The 20472-nt window shown below is 40.5% G+C and overlaps 1 protein-coding gene across 32 annotated transcripts in view; it reads right to left on the bottom strand.

Moving 5' to 3' along the window:
* The window catches only part of SYNE1 (spectrin repeat containing nuclear envelope protein 1), a 464577-nt gene that overhangs the window by 141898 nt on the left and 302207 nt on the right, over positions 1-20472 (bottom strand). For 31 of the 32 annotated variants that reach the window (XM_082730051.1, XM_082730052.1, XM_082730041.1 and 28 more), the window contains 5 exons: positions 14914-15081; positions 14540-14701; positions 6492-6686; positions 4185-4358; positions 1384-1575 (listed from right to left, as the gene is read on the bottom strand). In XM_082730051.1, the coding sequence (XP_082586177.1) occupies positions 1384-1575; positions 4185-4358; positions 6492-6686; positions 14540-14701; positions 14914-15081 (891 nt within the window). Of the gene's footprint in view, positions 1-1383; positions 1576-4184; positions 4359-6491; positions 6687-14539; positions 14702-14913; positions 15082-20472 lie in introns of those variants that run through there. The other variant, XM_082730058.1, reaches the window with a different exon arrangement.

Genomic DNA, 20472 nt, shown 5'->3' with positions numbered 1-20472 from the left:
CCTTTGCACTTGCTTTCCCCTTTGTGTAGAACTCAATCCTTCATATCAGCAAAGTTTTCTCCTTCAAATGTGACCTTTGGGAGGCTTCCTTGGACACCTGTTTAGAACCGCTAATCTACGCAGACTGCCTTTCTCCATCGACTCACCTTATGGTATTACACCTATAGCTCTTATCATCCCCTAACTTAATATATAATAATGGGTTTTAATTTTATTTATTTCTGTTTCCCCCAACCATAATCTTCTGAGGTTAGGAATATATAGACATAAACACAGACATATTGATACAAATATAGTTATTTTCAACCCTCTTTCACTCTGTTAAATAAAAGAGCAGCTGACGCATAGCTGCTTCTCAGTAAATGTTCTCTTAACTTTTGTATAGAATAATAATAGTAATTTCTAATTTTTATAGATTAAAAAAGAACAAAATTAAAATACTGGACAGTATCAGAATGAAAGTTACATGAGGAGAACTCTGGGTGAATGTGTTCTGAGGTTCTTATATTGACCTAGAAGAAGATTAAGAAATAAACTTAGAATTTGTTAGGTATGAGTAGTAAAAATAGATAAGGGAAAAAAGCGTTCAACCACTTAAAAATAAAGGTTAAAAGGGAGAAAGAAGAAATCGAAGGAGGAGAACAAAAAAATAAAAAACAAAAAATGAGATAACAGAAGCCTACACAGATCAGTAATCCCCGTAAACTTAAATGGACTAACCAAGTCCTTTCAAAGTCATAGATTTTCTGATTAGATAAACGTTTAAAACCAACAAAGTACAGCCAATATTTTTTTTAAGAAGCAAATCTAAAACAGAAGGACACAGAAAGGGTAAAACCTAGGAAAGTTAAAGGATACATCAAGCAAATATTACCCCCCAAAAGCTCTTGAAATCAAAAGCTCCAAAAACATAAAACAGAAAATCACTATTTGGGGATTGTAAGGTCATCACGTGAGAGTAAAAAGGTTCAATTCACCTAGAATATATGACACTGTAAGGTATGAGCCCTAAATTAAAAAAAAGCCTGAGTATATCTGAGACGAATAAAAGACAAATATTAAAATGTTATAGAATATCTTAACCTATGACCTATGTTTAAATACTTTAAAATAGTATATTTGCTAAATGTGGATGTTTATTTTCATTTTCTTTCCTTTTCCTATATTGCAGTCTTCAGGTCTATGGATTCACACAGTCCTTACAAAACCTATCTGAAAATCAATGCCAAAGTGTGTGTAAAGGAGATCCAAGGGGAAATATGTGTCCTTCCCCAAACCTCCCTTTGGGGACACCAGGCACAGAAAAGGTCCCGCAGCAATGCCGTAGGATTGAGCAGTGTTGCGGGGCTGGCCTGCTGTGGTGGCGGTGGCGGGAGCCCTCACCTGGATGTTGAGCTGTTTGTCGTGCAGAGCTCTCTGCAGCTCCAGGAGGCTTCCCTTGAGGGTCCTCAGCTTTACAGCCAGCTGCTCAGCCTCCTCCTTCGTGTGAGCCTTGCCCTCCAGGAGCAGGTTCTCATTGTGGACTGAGAGTTCCGATAAGGCCACCACCTTCTGCTCGATCTCCACCAGCATGTTCTGGAGCAACACAAATGAGGAGCACATTCACACGCCCTGCGGGTCTCCGCGAAGATCCTTTCTCACATAGAAAAGCAACACCTCCTTCGTCTGTCACTGGAAGAGTATGCCTTTGGGGTTTTTCCCTACTTCTCTGACAGACCTGAACAGAGGTTATGCATTTTAAAAAATTCCTTGAGCTTCCTAATTTTTTTTCTGTTCTTTAAGTTTAGATATTATATAATATTATATAATGGAAAACATACTGGAAAAGCACATGGAAAGCATATTTCTTCTAGCCAACGGATAAGGGGAAAAGACCATGCCTTTGTGGTATCCCATTATTATGATTGTTTTATCATTTTAGTGTTACATTGTAATGCTTATGACTGGTAAGAGTAAAGACATCATAAAATCAACCCTTAAGTGTCAACTTAAAGCTGATTCTCTCTTTCAAGAAACTGGTTTTTTTTTTTTTTTTCAGATTGCTGTTCTCATTTCTTGATTTTAATTTTTTTAATATAATACATTTTTAACCTTGCATTTCCAAAAGTTTTCCTAAGAATTTTACTCTCACTTTCTGTGACAACTCTTTAGGGCTGTCTTTTCTTCTGAAATAGAGGCTAAATTTAGAGAAGGAGCAAACTAGTCTTCCTTCTTCCAAGGTAAGATTTAAAACAAAAACTAAAAAATTACAAAATAAAAACATCACAGCTAAACAAATAATAGCCATTTTATTTTCTGCAGAAATCACTCTGTTCTTATATTCCTTAACTCTGAACTTTTTAAAATGTGCTCTCTAACTTATATTCAGTCAAAGTAATATATTAATGAGAAAAGATATTTTAAATCAGAAAAACTACCATTGACTTGTAAGAATATATGTTGGAACCAAGAAACTTGAACTAAATGGAAGCATGAAATGTTTAGCGTAATGGGGCTTAACGGATGATTTTCTGAAGATTATTTTTGAGAAACTAATATAATTCTGTGCCGAACAGACTTTTCCATTAGGCACAGCTGGCACAGTGCTGAGAGCTCATAATACTTTCAGAGAGCCAATAAAAATCTTAATTTTAATTTCTTCTAAAATCAGAAGAAAAAATGAATATAATAATGAAAATGTATTAATAAATCCACTGTGGATCATATCACTCTTATACCAAAGCAGTTATAAAATAAAAATATAATTTTTGTTATTTTATATTAGAAGACACCCATAGAGTCCAAGTGTCCAGGGCCCCAAAAGTTATAATGAGACCCTAGTAATAGCCACAGTTCTAATTCCACGACTGGCTTAAATACTACATTTGAATGGACTGAGGAATTGCTGTACATTTGTGTGATTCCATATGCTTCTAGTTTCTAAAAATGTTGTCAAAATACCATTTCAATACTTCATAAAAATCCTGAAATGTATTATCTGAATTGTGGAATTTATGTATAGCTATAAAAATAGAGACATCCAAAAGGGAGAGGTAGGAGTAATGGTAAAACATAATTTGGGAACGCTAGTTAGTACATGTGCTAATTTTAAGCACTAGCAGGCAATGCAAAAAATAGACACTTCTTTCCAGCAAGAAAGGATGATATAAAGAACAGAAAACACTCACACATGGCTCTCTACTCTCTACCATCCAGGCAGAGAATAACAATGCTTTGAATACACATAGATAAGCTGGCTAGAGAGATTAAAATCCAAGTTACAATGATCACTGTTACAATAAATCCCAAATCATAAAAGGAACGATCAAAATAGCATACTCTATATTAAGAAAAAAGACAGTGTTCCTTCATTAATGGTTTTTGCACATTTTCTGATTCTAAATAGGAGCCATATGAAGTCATGCATACTGATACTTACTGCTGCGGATTAGGTAAATCTTTCTAGATACGTGTTCGTTTGTTAAATGAAAGAGCTTCTAGATAGACTTCACCCACGTGTGAAGTCTATTATGTTGCTAATCACTGAAATTCGGTGACTGGTACCTGGGAGTTCATTATCTATTCTCTATACTAATACATGTGTCTTAAAATCTCCATGATGAAGAGATAAAAAATATTACAATAAAACCTTAATATCATTAGTCCTTACATTAATTCCGAGTGGTTTCACATCAGAGGAAGGTAATGTTCTACTCCGAAAGACAACCTTCCTATGTTTAGTCTATCTCTTTATAACTGACAGTTTTTCCAAGTTTTCCAAACAATGTATCAGAGTTAGAACCAAAATTACAACAGACCACCTAGAGACACCTCCTGTTGTGTTCATCCACAGTCTGATTCACTGACAGTAATTCTTTTCATTGGGTCTGTAGTCCTTACTAGCCACTAAATATAAATACCGTAAGTGTTTTTGGTATTTATGGTCTTTAAAAAATGTCCTTTTTAGGAAGCTGAAGATTTTCTAAAGAGTAGATACCACTGGTAAAATTTTTCAAAAGACTAAATTCAATTTTGGATATCATTTAGGTTTTCATAAGGTGTTGCTTTTCTACTTTCTAACTATATAAAGCATATGGATTGTGAAAAATCATATAACCATACCAAGTCTTTTTACTATTTTGTTTTCTATAGTTCAACAATATACTTTCTGATGTTGGCATTTTCCATCAAGGCCATTTTTGTACCTGGCAGTCCACCAGCTGGGTCTCCATGTCCATAGGCTCCGTGGCTGTGCCCAGTGCCGTGTCCAGAGTAGCCTTCGTGCTCAAGAGCCAGTGGTCCAGCTCGTCAGCCTCACAGCGGTACCTCTGCAGAGCCTGTTCCTGTCTCTGTTCCTCAAGCTGCTCACTTAACTTCTCCTAATGAATTAAGTAAAATGTAACATAGATCACCACCAGGTAAAGTCATGAGGATTCAACACAAAAGAACCGGTTCTTTTTGGTCCTGGTTGTGCATCAGAATCACTGCGACTTATAAAGAAAAAAAAAAAAAAAAAAAACAACCCATACTTTAGCCACATCCCAGAGCAATAAATGAGAGTTTCTGGAAACGAGTCTCAAGATTAGTATTTTTTAGAGGCGCCTGGGTGGCTCAGTTGGCTAAGCAACTACCTTCAGCTCAGGTCATGATCCCAGAGTCCTGGGATTGAGCCCCATGTCAGGCTCCCAGGGAGTGCTGCTTCTCCCTCTCCCTCTCCCTCTCCCTCTGCCTGCCACTCTGCCTGCTTGTGCTCTCTCTCTCTGTCAAACAAACAAACAAACAAACAAACAAAACTAACCTAAAAACAAAAAAAAAAAAGAAAAGAAAGAAAGAAAATCCCTGTCTTAACTTTGCAGGTCACCTTAAAAAAAAAAAAAAGAAAAAGATCAGTATTTTTTAAATGCTTCTCTGATGATTCTAATGTGAACCCAGAGTTTAAGCTTCTTACATAATATGCCTATGGGGCTAGGCAGATAATGTAAATAACGGAAATTAACCAAGGATTAGAACAAAACAATGGCAGAAGATGGTAAACAGCAATAGATACTTTACCTCGACGTCTGGGAAAGTGTAAGGAGTGGTGGGGACAGAGCACCACCATAAAGTTTCAGACACGTGATTCCCCACATGAAGCGTGGGCTCAGTGGTACGAGTTTCTTGGGTGAAGGCAGAAATTCAAATCTTTTGGTTACATCTTTGGATTTTCTCAATGATGGCAAATAACTCATATTAAAAAAAAATCCAGGCCAATCACGTCATTTTAAAACTCCATAAGGATTTCATAGTGTGATTAGGAACAGTATTAGTGAATTCAAAAATTAATTCTTAAGACAAGGACTGTAAATACCTTATTTTAAAAATTATTTCATTAATAACTTATTATTGTCGTTATTTTTAAAATTTCTGGGGTCACCTTAGAATCATCAGAGAAGTTTGTTGAAAATAGAAATTAAATATAGCTGACACATTATTTTAAATTTCTCTCAAACAAAAAATACATGAATATATGATTTGACTAATCTTACAATAGGTAAAACTGGAAAGAGCCTACACACAACAGGTCTATGTTCAACTGAATTACAGCATAACCAGCAGCTAAATAAATACTCTTAAGGATATAATAAGAAATGTATTGAGAACTGATTATGTGCCAGAGAAGGTGCTTCACTCTAGAGACACCAGGAGAGAGAAACTTGAAAAATCCTTAAGAGGTCCCCAGTCTAAGGGTGCCTGGGTGGCTCATTTGGTTAAGCATTTGCCTTTGGCTCAGGTCATCATCTCAGGGTCCTGGGATCGAGCCCTGCGTTGGGCTCTCTGCTCAGCAGGAAGCCTGCTTCTCCCTTTCCCTCTCCCCCTGCTTGTGTTCCCTCTCTTGCTGTGTCACTCTCTGTCAAATAAATAAAATCTTAAAAAAAAAAAAAAAAGAGGTCTCCAATCTAATCAAATTTATAGAAGCAACAATATGAACATCATTTATATTTAGGGCCAGGAACTATAAGAAAACAAAGAAAAAGCAAAATAACTTATTTTGTAACCTATGTTACTGTCACCAAAATTTATCTATTAAATAATGTTAATGTTAAGGAACATGAGAACCAGAATTGCAAAACTATTTTCATGAACTAATGTGCTCAAATTGGTTAAGGATGACTAAAGATTTACTCTTCAGAGTATTAGTAATACTAGTCATAAAATGCCCTTATTTAAACAGAACAACCCATTATGCAAACCCTTCACAATTATCCTTCCCAAGGCTCACGTCTACCAAGTTTTGCTTTTCCACATTCTCAATTTTTCATGCTGAAATGAGTCAGAAAGTGGTGAAAAGACACATTCATGGCTCCACACTGACTCAGTGCTCTATTCACGGGACCCTCCTTGAGACACACACAATACCAGCTTCTTCTGAGTGGGAAACCATAAAAATGTCGATCACGTAAACAACCCGCACGCTTGTCAACACAAGTTGACTGAACGTGGACGTGAGCGGCACCTTCTGAGTCACTCGTTACCTCCAAAAGCTGTCGCTTCCCTGAGGCCTTCATCTTGATGGTGGACATGCGCTCGGCCAGGACGGTGAGCGTGGACTGCAGGGCCAGCTGTTCTGCGGGGTCGGACTCGGGGGACTCGGACACCAGCTCCTCCGCAAGCGATGACTGGAGTGCGCTGATCTCATCTTGAAGCATGAGGATCTCGTCCAACAAGGCCTGTGGAGAAGACTGTGCAATCACAAAACTGTATGTATTTTTGGGGGGTCTGAGGAATCACATCCCTAGCGGAATCTCACCCCGAGATGAGTGAAGGTAGTTCACGGGCAAGTCGTTGAACCAGCAAGTGGGTCCCACTAACTAAAGCTCTGAAATGAAAGTACCAGAATGAATGCCAGGACGTTTCTGACTTCAAAACTGATCTGAACCAGTTAATTAGTCCTCCTGACGTTCGGTTAGGCTCAGCTGCTGTCCAAGGAGAGGGGTCATGCTCAGTCTGAGTCTACGATTCCGTGTTGAAAACAGAATTCACTATTTTCTTCCTGTACGTGATTTTCACCCACTCCCCACTTTCCCAAGTCTGACACAACACCGCGGTTTAACCCAAAGCTCACATGACTCTAGACCAGGGAGATCCGTCCCCTGTTTCTACGTCCTCACCCTTTCCTGGTTGTCTCCTGTCCATCCCTGAGGTTTCAAATGCTTTCTAATAGTGAATGCTCACACGGGTGTATCACTTACCCAGACATCTCTCCTAAATTTTAGGCTTTATACTCAACGTACAGGTTTCCTGGTATCTCCAGTGTGAACCATACAAAGCCTGCTTCCTCCTCGGTCTTCCTCATCTCGGTGGAAGGTAACATTCTAGCATTGTTCAAGCTCAGGACCTAGGAGTCTCTCTTCACAGCCTCCCTCTTCCACTCACCACATCCAGGGCAGCACCAGTTCCTCCCGGATGTATCCTGCAGGTCGCCTCTGCCCCACCCCAGGTCAGAGCCAGCTCTCTTACTGAATTGCTCTAATGCTCTACGGGTTGGCTTTCCTGCTTACCGATTTACCTGGCCGCTCCCGTCGACTCTGCACAAAGCAGTTGGAGTGAGCTTTTAAAAAGGTAATCAGATCCTCTCACTCCCCTGCTTTAGAATACTCAGTGGCTTCTTGCCTGTAAAGGAAGAGCCAGACTCCTTGCCCTACTTGTACATCTCGCCACGCTTGTCCCAGTACCTGATCATGACGTTCCTGCCTCCTGTACTTACGCTAGGACCTCCAGGTCTTTTGGGGAAACAGCACACTGACTTCTTTATTCACATCCATCACGATTCTATACACGGTTTTTATTTCTCGGCTTTTGGTATGTTATGACTTGCTCTTTAGGATCTTGACAGGAGAAATTCTTATTTAGGACTTGAATGGTATGTTAGGAAAAACAGGTGCTGGGGCGTTTGGGTGGCTCAGTAAGTTAAGCCTTTGCCTTCGGCTCAGGTCATGATCTCAGTGTCCTGGGATCAAGTCCCGCATCGGGCTCTCTGCTCAGCAGGGAGCCTGCTTCCTCCTCTCTCTCTCTCTGCCTGCCTCTCTGCCTACTTGTGATCTCTCTCTGTCAAATAAATAAATAAAATCTTAAAAAAAAAAACCCAAAACAAAACAGGTGCTACCCCAGCCTTCCTATTTACTAATATTTCATAGTTGCTAACGTCCCCGTACTTGGATGGTTCACAGCTCTGCCACCGACTGCAGGCTTCAGGGTAAGCCCAGTGCCTCCTCAGAGTGGGCTCTCAACAAATACTAAATAGCCAAACAACAAAAAAAACCTTCTCTTCTCCTACTATCAAGTGTCCTCACACTCAATTGATTTTTAAATATTTACACTGAAGTTATTCTATACATCTAGAGAAGTGCACAGACTCCTAAGTATCGGTCTGTACATTTTCACAACCCATGTCCCGCCACTCAGATCAAAAGGAACACAGGCACTCCTATCCAAAATATAGAAACCACTTTACACATCAGTAAGAAAAGAAAAGGAAGGACTCCAGCGGACCAACGATTTTTAGCAGGCAGTCCCCAAAGAGGACATCCAGATGGCCAAGAAGCATAGGGAAGAGTGCTCAACCTCGTTAGTCATCAGGGAAATGCAAATTACAACTACAGTGAGATACTGCTAGGAACCCTCTGAAAGGCTTAGGTGGAGAAGATCCCCAAAGCAGGTGACAGTGGCGTACCATACGGAGGTGACAGTAACCAGCCCTTCGCACAGTCAGTATTAGCAACTTCCATCATCGTGACAGGGAGGGAAAGAAGCCAGACACAGAACAATACCTCAGGCATGATTCCATTTTTATAAAGCTCAAAAACAAGCAAGAGTAGTCTGTGATGTTTACAGGTCACATGGTGGTGATCTTTGCGGAGGAGGTAGGTCGTAACAGAGAGGGGGTCAAAAGGGCTTGTGGAGTCCTAGGAGTGTTCCTTTTGGTTCTGTGCGTTGCAAATATCTGCTCCCACTTTGTGACATAGTTGTCCCTTAATGGGAATGACATCTCTTTTGCTGCCTTTCAATAAAATAAAGTTCTTAATTTTATCATAGTCTAACATATCAGCATTTTCCTTCACCAGAAAAGTTAGGGTTAGATTTGGTGTCCTATTTAAGAGATCTTTGCCTACCCAAGCTCATGAATTATTTCTCCATGTCCTCTTCTAGAAGAAGATACTTTAAATAAAGTACGGCCCATGAAATGTATCAGTTCGCAAAATGCTTGTTACCAGGTTCACGACAAGATTGAGAGAATGTAGGTGTCAAGAAATTTTTAAAGCAACGTGACATTGACATGCTTAAGCAGTATCTTACTTTATTTTGCTAAAATACTGATCTGATGGGTCAGAAATTTCAAAAATTAAGTACTACAGATAGTTTGAGAAGTTTTGTTTCAAAACTTTTTTTTAACCTTCATATTTAGATCTACAATATACCCAAACTTAATTTTTGTGTCCAGGGTAGGCAGGGGTCAAAATTTTTTTTATACAGATATACATCTGACCCTAGATGACTTATTGAAAATATGTTGTTCGGGCGCCTGGGTGGCTCAGTGGGTTAAGCCTCTGCCTTCAGCTCAGGTCATGATCTCAGGATCCTGGGATCAAGCCCTGCATCGGGCTCTCTGCTCAGTGGGGAGCCTGCTTCCCCCCTCTCTCTCTGCCTGCCTCCCTGCCTACTTGTGATCTCTACCTCTGTGTCAAATAAATAAATAAAATCTTAAAAAAAAAAAAGAAAATGTGTTTTTACCCACTGTTTTTCAGTGTAATATTTGACATAAACCAAGTGTCTCTGTAGGTGTCTGTGCACTTATGGCTTCTAATTCTGTTCCATTGACTAAGTTGGGGTATTTGTGCCAATGCCACACTATTGTAACTATTATTCCTCTGGTAGGATCCATCCATCAACCTTATTCATTTTCTTTTCGGTTATCTTAGCTATTTTTGATGCTTTTCATTTGCAATATATATTTTTATACATGTACAAAATATTTTATTTTTAAAATTTTAATAAGATTTTATTTATTTATTTATTTGAGAGACAGAGAGAGCAAGTGAGAGTGAGCAAGAGAGCCAGAAGGAGAAACAGGGAATCCAACACAGGGCTGATCCCAGAGCCCCGCTGCATGACCTGAGTCAAAGGCAGACACTTAACCAACTGAGCCACCCAGGTGCCCCTTGCAAAATATTTTAGAATTAGCTTGACAATCTCCATCAAAGAACTTGCTGAAATCTTTTAATGAGATTGTAATGAATTTAAAGACTGACCTTGTTTGTTTTACTTTGAAATGCCTTTTCTTCAGTAAATTTTCCACTAATTCATAACTATTTTTGGTTATTGTCAAATACATAAAATTCATATTATTTGGTCTCTTTCAAAGGCTTCTCCATAACTAGACTGACCCTATTATGTCTTTTTTTTTTTTTTTTGCACTGACCCTCTGTACGAGCAAGAAGAGGCCCTCGCTACTCTGTGCCTTTCTTTACATGTGTTTATATTTATAGTGCCTCCTACCACTCCTGTTGCCACTATAAATTTTTAAGATCTGTCTTTCCCAAAAGGCCTGAATTTCCTTTTATCTACTTCCCATCGCTGTAACCCACAATCTCATTGCTTTATTTGTACAATGTGTTGGTGATTCACCCCTAAAAGCATATTTTTAAATCACATATTCATGAGAAGTGTGTGTTTTTACAGCTGTGCACATAGTAGGTGCTCCACACATCTAGCTGACTTAATTCTAGCTCACAACAGATAAAAGAGGTATCTGAATCGTGAAGCAACCAGAAAGAAAAAAGCCACCTCCTTGAATCTCAGCAGAGTTGACCAGCCAGTGTGCGGTGAGGTCACCAGCTTCTGTTTCAGGCTCACAATGTTCTAAAACAGCTCTCTGGATGGTCTGCAGTAAGGAATAAGTGATTTAGGAATCCTGGAATGGCTGGTTTTCATCCTGTTAGGGTCAAGCCTCCCCATTAATGTTTCAGCTTACTCTCAAGGGGGAGTGAATGTTTTTAGAAGGTAGCTATCGTTTTAAACTTTGAGGTCCAGCAGCCAAGCTTACTGGAGATGGGGTTTTCTTCTGAGGTAAAATGTTTTGAAATCACATAGAGGGGGTGGTTGAATGACATTGTGAAATTATTAAATGCCACTGACTGCACACTAAAAAGTGGTTAATTTTATGTGATTTGAGAATTTCAACAAAAAGATCCAACAGTCCAATATATCTCCACCCCATAACTCTGTCTCAGCTGGTGGCCAGCTGTTCCCTACAACATCCGACTTAAGACTAAGAGAAGGAGAAGAAATGCTCATCTCTGGGTTTCGAACTTGTTTTTACAAGGAGGATATGTGCATGACACTTCTGCGCTTTAGAGAAGTACCTTGGGCTTCTCTAAAATGACTCATTTTGGGGAGAACATGAAGTTCATGCTTGGTTTAACACCAAAGGTATACATGAATTTTATTATGACGTTCAGAACTCTGCACCCCTCGTTTCAAACTTTGAGTTGTCCTGTATACTGAGAAAGCAAAAACAAAAAGAAAATGACCTCAGAGCTCTGCTTACTACCCATCTCAGACCTTAATGTGGCAAAGACAACACACACCTACAAAGCATGAACTGTCCATGACCATGAAGGTCCCTATCAAAGAAAGCCTTATCACTTAGAACAGCCACAAGTCAGCTTATGAACTATAGAGATGTCTTAAAATTAGATCTACCATACAATTTAGACACAGCACTCCACCCAAATTCAGCAGATTTAGACAAATGTTTAGAGGAAATACCTAGGAATTCTTTAAAGAAACATCAATACTTCCAAGAGAGAGTTGGGAAAGAAATAACAAGTTAAGTGTTTCTATTAATTTTTAGAAAATATAAAAAACATACCTGATTTCCTCATCCGCATTCAGCTGGAACTTAGAAATAGTAATTCTACAACAGTTCTTGAAATTTTTAAAATGCCTTCCAGAAGCTAAGAACTAATTTAGACTTTGTGATACCGTTAGCTTTTCACGTGGGCAGCTCTGTCCCAGAATTTGTAGAACATAGGTACAGATGGTAAAAGTAGGTCAGATGGAAAATTTTAGATTTGTGATCATATGAAAAACATTACATTATTTATATTTTCTTTGTCTCTCATTAGAGCATTAATATAGTTATTAAGTTCAGATGATGTGTAATCATCATGAAACTAGCTACATCCCCTCACTGTTAACCTTGTTTACATTACCATTCCCAATTTAGAAAGATACAGAAAGTCAAGTGGTTGGCATTAATTACAAGAAAACTCAGATTCATTTCTAATATTCAATACTTAGCATTAACATGCAATTTAATCCCTTGAACAAAATAATAATTGTGTTCTACACGTCTCATGCATGTTTTCACACCAATGCCAGCCACGCAGGGGGCGGTAGCCCTAATTGGGAGCTAATTTGCATCTCCCATTAGGAACTCTGAAATGTCAGGGCCGACTAGCAGGATCCTGTTCTCACGCAGTTCCTAAATCCTGGGGGGGATCTAGTGAAGGGTCTTGGCAGGCTGTGGTCAGTCACCTAGGACACTAGCATGATGGTTTTTTTTTTTTTTTAATATTTAATTTATTTTTTTGACAGAGAGAGATCACAATAGGCAGAGAGGCAGGCAGAGAGAGACAGGAGGAAGCAGGCTCCCCGCCAAGGAGAGAGCCCGATGTGGCCCTCGATCCCAGGACCCTGGGATCATGACCTGAGCCGAAGGCAGAGGCTTTAACCCTCTGAGCCACCCAGGCGCCCCAGCATGATGGGTTCTGAACAAAGGCAGAGATGTCCCTGAGCATTAAGAGAGTCGAACTATGTCAACCCTCCCTGGAACCCCTGGTCCTGATAATCTGAGCCGGCAATGCTTAAATTCACTCCAGTGCACCCCTGGGATAATTTATGCCAAATTCCTTTTGAATGCTTAGAGAAAACTGGAACCAAATGGAGGTGGTTTTTCTCCCCGCTCCAGGCATAGGGCTGGGGGGGGGGGCAGGGGAGCAGTCGGAATGCTAGTGAGCACCCTGGTGTGACACAAACAACACCTCAGTAACCGTGAGGTGGTGGCAGCTACCGTATCAAAGAGGACAGTGACACTTGGGAGAAAATTTCACTGTAATCATCACCTAAATCCCTGGTTATCCTCATGTTTGGTTTATCCAGGTAAACAAAGATAGCCTTTAATTTTCTATTTTTATAACACCCTCCCCAAACCAGACCAACTATGGATGACCTTGGGACAGCAGAAAGCACCAAAAAAGGCAGTTTTATCAAAATAAGGCTTAAAAGTGGGTGGTATCCACTTTGGTCTCTATCGTAAGAAGTTATCAGAGTGTCAAAAACCTGAAACTACTATTTCTCAATAGGTTGTCTCTAGATGAAATGTTCTCATTTTTGTGTTCTTCTGTAAGGTCCTATACTGTAAAAGAATGAAATCTTGTTGTAGACTATACATATGAACCCAACTAGTATATTACAAGGATATCCTGGATTCCAAAAACAAAGTACAGAGTTTCACTCTTAAAGCTCATAAATGTCCCCATACTTGACAGATACGCGTATCATGCCATGTTTTTACAACACTTCATTTGCATCTAAAAATACCTTCCTTATACTCTGGTTTCTCTTCAGATCGTATAAATCTTTCGCCTTTTACTAAAAATACCTTCCTTTTCCTCTGCCTTTTATAGCGTCATCACATGCTCCTTCTTTGTGCTTGGGGTCGGTAGTGTTTCCCCCATCAGCGTGACTGCATATTTAGGTGACCACCTCAGCACCCTCGGTCCCATCACACCCGATTGTGCATTAACAGCACACTCGATCATGTTGCTGAAGCATTAACTAGATTTTAACATATGCACTTTCTTCGCATGCATTTTAAACGGATGCATTTTTCACATCTTTCGGAGTTAGGTTAATGTAATCATCTCGGTTTCTCATGGAAAGCCGAAGTTTTGCCTAGTTTATATAACTTCTAAATAATGATTCAAGTCAGGGACAACCCTAAGGGTATAACTTTGAATATAGGTATAACCCTATTCTTCAACTGCTTCTTTGTTCACTTAAGCCTGAGAATTATTCTCTCATGATACTGGGAAGCTGCTAGGCACGCACCGGCTAAATTTCTTAAAAACAACAATAACCAGAGAAGGGGGACGTGGGGAACATTCTATTCCTACAACAATAGCTCACAACAACAATAAAATAAATTGGCACCTAGTAGTAGGAAAGGCGCTCTGTGTGACGGAAGTAAAGAAGCAATACTAATGCAGGCAGCTTTCTTTAATTAAGTTCGAGGTCTGAATTTCTATCTTCCCCTCTGAGATCCCTCCCTGAAGCAGTGGTGGAAACAACCACCTTTTGGAATCTTGTTTACTCTGTAAGAACTGATATTTAAAAAAAAAAAAAAAAGAAGTCAGGCTGCTCTCCCAAACCATGCTTGGCCGCTTGGCTGGCTGATCAGTCAGTCTTAAGGGTGCACCTACTTAATCATGCAGGAAGCTGAAGTCATTGCTATTATTACCTGATGTTCAGCCATCTGGCTCTCCGGGCTCCTGCCGGGCTCCAGACTCTCACTGAGTTTCATCTCGATGGCCTCCATCTTCGTGGAGATGGACTGGAGGGAGTCCTGGTACTTCTGCTGACGTTCCAAGGCCTCATAGAGACTGCGCTGCTTTTCACTGATCTGGAGAAGAACAGGATGTTACCAAATGTTTCCTAGCCCCTTATCTCCGTGATTATGACAGTTCTTTCCTCATATGACTTTCTTACCTCTGTGGCCCAACAGAGGGTACTCAACGGTGTACCCAGTGTGTAAACTCGCTGCGTGTGTTGCGTAAGACAGTCGCTAAGGTAATCCGTGTCTGGCCAACTTAATGCCACGTTTCAGAGACTTACCACATTTTTTAAGGTTTCCCAAGAACGCTGCAAATCATCTAGTTTAGCAGTAGCAGAGGGCTCCAGCCCTGGTTCGTAGAACTCTTGAGGGGGCAGCGAGCTGGGGTGTATCCTTGCGGCGTCGGTCTGCAACCTCTCAGGGGACAGCGCTTGGTAATAAGCAATGTCCTGTGGGGACAAAGCCCAGTGTTAGACTCCAGAGAAAGACAGAGCTCACATGCTCTGGGCACTCTTTGTCCCGTGGAAGAAAGGCTCAGGAGCCCCCTCCGTCCCAGGGGACTATAAACTATAGAAGCTAGTAGAATTCTTGTGACAAGAAGAATTTAAAGATCATATCGAAGCACATTACAGTTTCTTTTCAATTTTGGCTTCTATTAAAGAATGAACACATTTGCCAGTATTTCAATTGGCAAAACTCATTCTTAGTTTTTATTTGGTAAAATGAAGATACAAACGATTTGAGCGGAACACATGTTTAAAGCTTGATTAACTAGTAGGGCAAAAAAAGAGAATCCAAATGATCTTATTTCCCAAAATGTTGTTTCATGTATTGGTGAAAGCTCTAAAAAGTACTTGATTTATTCATTTTTTTAAAATTAATTTTTATTTAAATTCAATATAGAAGACTGGTGAATCACTGACCTCTACCTGTGAAACCAATAATACATTATATGTTAATTGAATTTAAGAAGCACTTGATTTAAATAAATCTGTACATCATTTTTCTTTTTTCTTTTTTTTTTAAAGATTTTATTTATTTATTTGACAGAGAGAAATCACAAGTAGATGGAGAGGCAGGCAGAGAGAGAGAGAGAGGGAAGCAGGCTCCCTGCTGAGCAGAGAGCCCGACGAGGGACTCGATCCCAGGGCCCTGAGATCATGACCTGAGCCGAAGGCAGCGGCTTAACCCACTGAGCCACCCAGGCACCCTGTACATCATTTTTAAGACACAGCCAGACCTTCAGTATTTGTGAATCCATTAATCACAGAAATTAATTAAAATATTTTAATATTAAATAAAGGAAAATGTAACGGCTTAGAAGTTAAAACTACTCTAAGAAACAAATAGTGAAAGGGATTCCTTCTAAGCAATTCCTGGAAGTAGACTAGAAATAATCAACTTAAATGATGAAAAACAAACTTCTGCATTTTTTATTAGTTTCTTGGGATATAAATAACATTACATATTTTATAGTACTCATAATGGAATCTACTCTCTCAAGACATGTAAATTCATCTGTTCTCAATTGTTTCTATGCTTGTGTGTTAATAGAAATTGAATTGGGGAGTAATGTTTATATTCTGGGAATTCGTATTATAAAGTTCACTACTTTTACAATTATACTGAAAAAAACTATGCATATGAACTTAAAATACCTGAGCCTTATGGATAATAATGTCTTATGAAGGTCCCAGCCCCTAGAAAAACCAAAGTAATAGCAGGAAGGGGCCTGGCATTTAGCGGTCTGTGCAAGGACAAAAGCAGGATTGTGTAGTAGGAGGAGTTCCGACAGGAGTCTGACACCCGAGGAATCAGGACAACCAAGATTCCAGTGGAAATTCTCCTCCTAAGTAGCTCTGTAATTGGAGAAATTCACATCTCATGAATTGGTTCCCTCATCTGTATAGCACTGGGGCCATCTAGCCATATTAGAGAGGCCATGAGGATCTTCTATCTATTTTGTTGTTGGTGGTGTTGAGACTTCTGGGTAAGTCCCCAACCTGAACTGATGGCATTGAAATGTGGAGACTGGTTCCCCTTCACTTGTCATCCGGTCGCCATCCTGAGTAGACGACCTTGCTATTCTCAAGTCTTTGCTCGGCTCATCCGCGCTCATGCTCCCCTACTCTCACCCTATGTCCGCCCTCCGCACTCTTGAACATGATAGCCTGCCATCACTGAATTGGTTCACCCCATGTGCACTTACAGCTACGTCTAAAGTTACTTAAGCTCTTCTCTCACCAACACCTTTGCTTCCTTCTTCTCTTAAACTCTGCTTTACCCATCTGGAAAATCCCAAGCAGGACTCAATCCAATTTTACTTTCCAGGGTGCATGTGTACGCACGCTCACACCCATACACACACACACTCCGCACACAAGCACAGACACATAGCTGAAACCACTGAGATCATCCCGAAACTTCTCAAATTTCCAAAAACCTGTCTATTTTCAGACTCACCATGATCTTACACTTGCCAGTTTCCTTGCTTAAGGATAATCTTCCCACCTACTTCCAGAATCCCGGCCACCTTCGCTTTTTCAAGGATATTCGTCCGTGAATACCTTCCTCTTCTCTCTCTCTGATGACTTTTTCTCCAGTATATAAATAGAGTCAATATTTTTCAGTCTAAAAACATATTTTGGGGGGGTATTTTTCTTATAGGACACCACATAATGGAAAAGTCCATAAGTCGTAACATTATGAGTCATCACACGTGAACACACAGTCATGATACCATTTCTTCCTTTTCTCCCTTTCGCTTGATAATTCAGCTTCTAGTAGTAGTAGAATAGCAGTTTACATTTGATAATGCTCACTTTCTCACCCTCAATCCACTTCCAAAAACCCGGTTGAGCTTCGATCCTAATGACTCTTTTACTATGAAACCAACTGGTTATTTTCAGCCCTTCTTCTGCCTGACCTTTCAGAAGCATTCAACACTGCTGCCCGTCCCCTTCTGGAAACACGTTCCCTTGAATCTGTCCTCCTTCTAGCTCTGGTCACTCAGGCTTTCTCTAGTGTAGTTTGTCTTTTACCCCTCACTCTGAAAATATGGGCTATTTACAAGCTCCATACTCACAAATTCATTTGTACATTCACATCCCACATGCCCTTCACACTAGACATTTCAAAAAAAAAAAAAAAAAAATCCAGGATGAGAACTGAATTTAGGGGGGAAAAAACTAACATTTTATCCTCCTTTCAATAAATGGAACTTCTACTCAGCAAAGCTCTGAACTTGGGATTCTCTATTTCTTCTTTCCTTTTCCATCCACCGCTTATTTAGGATGAACTCTATTGACATATACCCTTGCCATGGCACTGGTTTAAGTTCTCATTAGAGCAACAGCTTCCTAATTCTCAGGCACAAACTGGCAGCCCGCAGGCTACCTTTGGCCTGCATACCTTTAGCTTGACTTATGCAGTGTATTAAATTGTTGCAAATGTCATCAAATTAGGGAGAAGAGATTTTATAAGAATCAAGATTCACAGCTCTTTCCACGAGGTTACAGCAGTTCTAACAGAGGAGAGGCTGCTTGGTGCATGAACGCAGGTGCTGTTCAGGTCCCCTTCACCCCGGGACCTGTTTCTCTCATGAACTTCACCAGTGCTGGCCCAGGCAGGCGTCAGAGTGTGCAGCTCCTGTCCCTCACCAGCTTCTGGTTCCATTTTATTGTCCACAGTGATCCAGGATGATCTGTTCTAAAACCGACTTCTGCACATAGCTCCTAGTTAAATTCCCTCTGCGGTTAACTATGAGCTTCTGGATCAAGTTCAATTTTTGCTGTGTGGCCTTCACGGTCCTGTCCTTCATGATGTGTTTCCTTCAGTCCGCAGTCTCTTTTTTACCCCCTGTCCCTCCTCCTCCAAATCTGGTTCTCTAATTATCCTGGTACTACCTGCAGTTGTCTTGATGGGCTATTCTCCGTCCAATCAGCACTCCTTCTGTAGGTCCTTCCCTCTGTCTGAAAAACTTCACTCTAGTGCACACCAGCTGCCTAACTTGCACTCCTTTCTGAAAGCTCTGGGTGCCACCATTGACCCCCCCCCCCGAACTTCCGGGTCAGGCGCTTGCTCCAAGAACACCCTCACCTGCAGTTTTCCCACTGTCATGGCTCTCGTCCCCCGCTGCTGTGATAACTCGCCTGCTCCCACACAGACTGAGCTCTCTTAAGACCGGAGTGAGCCTGCTGTCTTTGACTCTGAGCCTTTTGTCTTTGACTCCGAGCATGCCTTAGGGAATCTGGCAAATAACAGGCAGGCATATGCATCCCTAAGGAATCATACCTGTATAATCGCTTTTATAAAATTTATCATCTTACATACACAGAAGGTAATACTATTACTGTCCACAAAGAAAAGCAAGAAGTTGCTTTAAATGTAAAAATTTTAAAGACTCTTTTATAGAAAAAGAAGCCCCTCAAAAAAGCCAGAATAAAACAAATATGTTATATGTTATTTTAAAAAATGCTTCCCCCCCGGTTCTTTGTTTTGTGTGTGTGTGTGTGTGTGTGTCACATTGTGGGCATGTACGTGTATCACTCAGGTGGATTTAACAGGACTGACAATTCCTGGTTTCTTAAAGCATTTGAAAATATATATCACCTTTTGTAGATGAATAGTTTGTATCTATTTGAGGGCTACATAGATTCAATAACTAGAATCAGTCCCATACAGCTGGCAGGGAGCAATCATCCTTAAGACACAGGTCTCTTGTCGCTTTGTGCCTACGTTAGGAGAGTCATTATCCCACAGATTCCTGGGAACCTACATCTGGAAAGCTATAGCTACTATTTCATTAACATGGTCCAGGTTAAAGAGTACTTTCAGGCTTCACGTCACACTGAATTTCCACAGTTTTGTGAACTGAAAAGCACTGCTTCCCATCACAGAGGAGGACGCCAAGGGACTTTGCGGGCCCTTTCAGCTAACAGGCAGGAGACCTGGCCCCCGTCCTAAGCCTTTAACCAGGGGTCTGGCACTCTATCTGGTACAAGACGGCGCTTTTCAAACTTTGACTTCTGTTGACCCTACTGAGGAGCCCGACTCCCGCTTTCCTCCTGCAGCCAGTGGGACAGCGGCAGGGGGCCCTGGGGGTTGCCTGGTTCTTTCCACTCTCTGGGAAGCTACACCATTACCACATTTCAGCTAATAGCTACTGTCAGAGGCGGAACACACTGCCTGTGGGGTGGGGTGGGGAAGCAATCAGTTATATAATGAAGATCTACTTGCAGAAGCAGCAAGCCCCAAACCTTTTCTTAACAGCTGCAATTTTATAAAGCGGTTATATTTGGCTGCCCTCGAAACAGTTGTGCACATTCTGTACAGTATTTTGAGTCTGAAAAGTAGAACTTAGGGGGATTCTAAATGTCTTCCTCGGCTTCCAGAGAAAGCTTGTTGGCCATGTTGGGGTATTTGCTCATTTTCCTCTGACTTCTATGACTGTACGAGAAGAATAACATGTGGCCGTATGATAGGGTTGATGTGTTTGCACAACACCAAGCAGAACACATTTGCTTTTTAACAGCCCCCTCTGAGTAAAGCCGCCAGTGACATAAGGCCAGTTTTTGCTCGTCTGCAGGATCACATAAAACTAGTTAATAATGTGATTTAACTGATGTTTTTCTTTGATGCAGGGGGTATCAAAATGAATTTAAAGCAAAAATCTCATAGTTTTAAGATCTGATTGAGTTTGACGGTTAAAGTAACCATAATAAGACGTTTGCATATTTTATCATTCATAAGGCCTTTTTACATGTACATTGAAAGACACTTTACAGGAAGTATCACTGAGACAGACAATCTTAGAAAAGGGCTATTCTTCCCACAGTGTT

This window comes from Mustela nivalis, assembly GCF_964662115.1.
Source record: "Mustela nivalis genome assembly, chromosome: 5".
Taxonomy (NCBI): domain Eukaryota; kingdom Metazoa; phylum Chordata; class Mammalia; order Carnivora; family Mustelidae; genus Mustela; species Mustela nivalis.
This window is presented reverse-complemented; position numbering and strand designations above follow the sequence as displayed.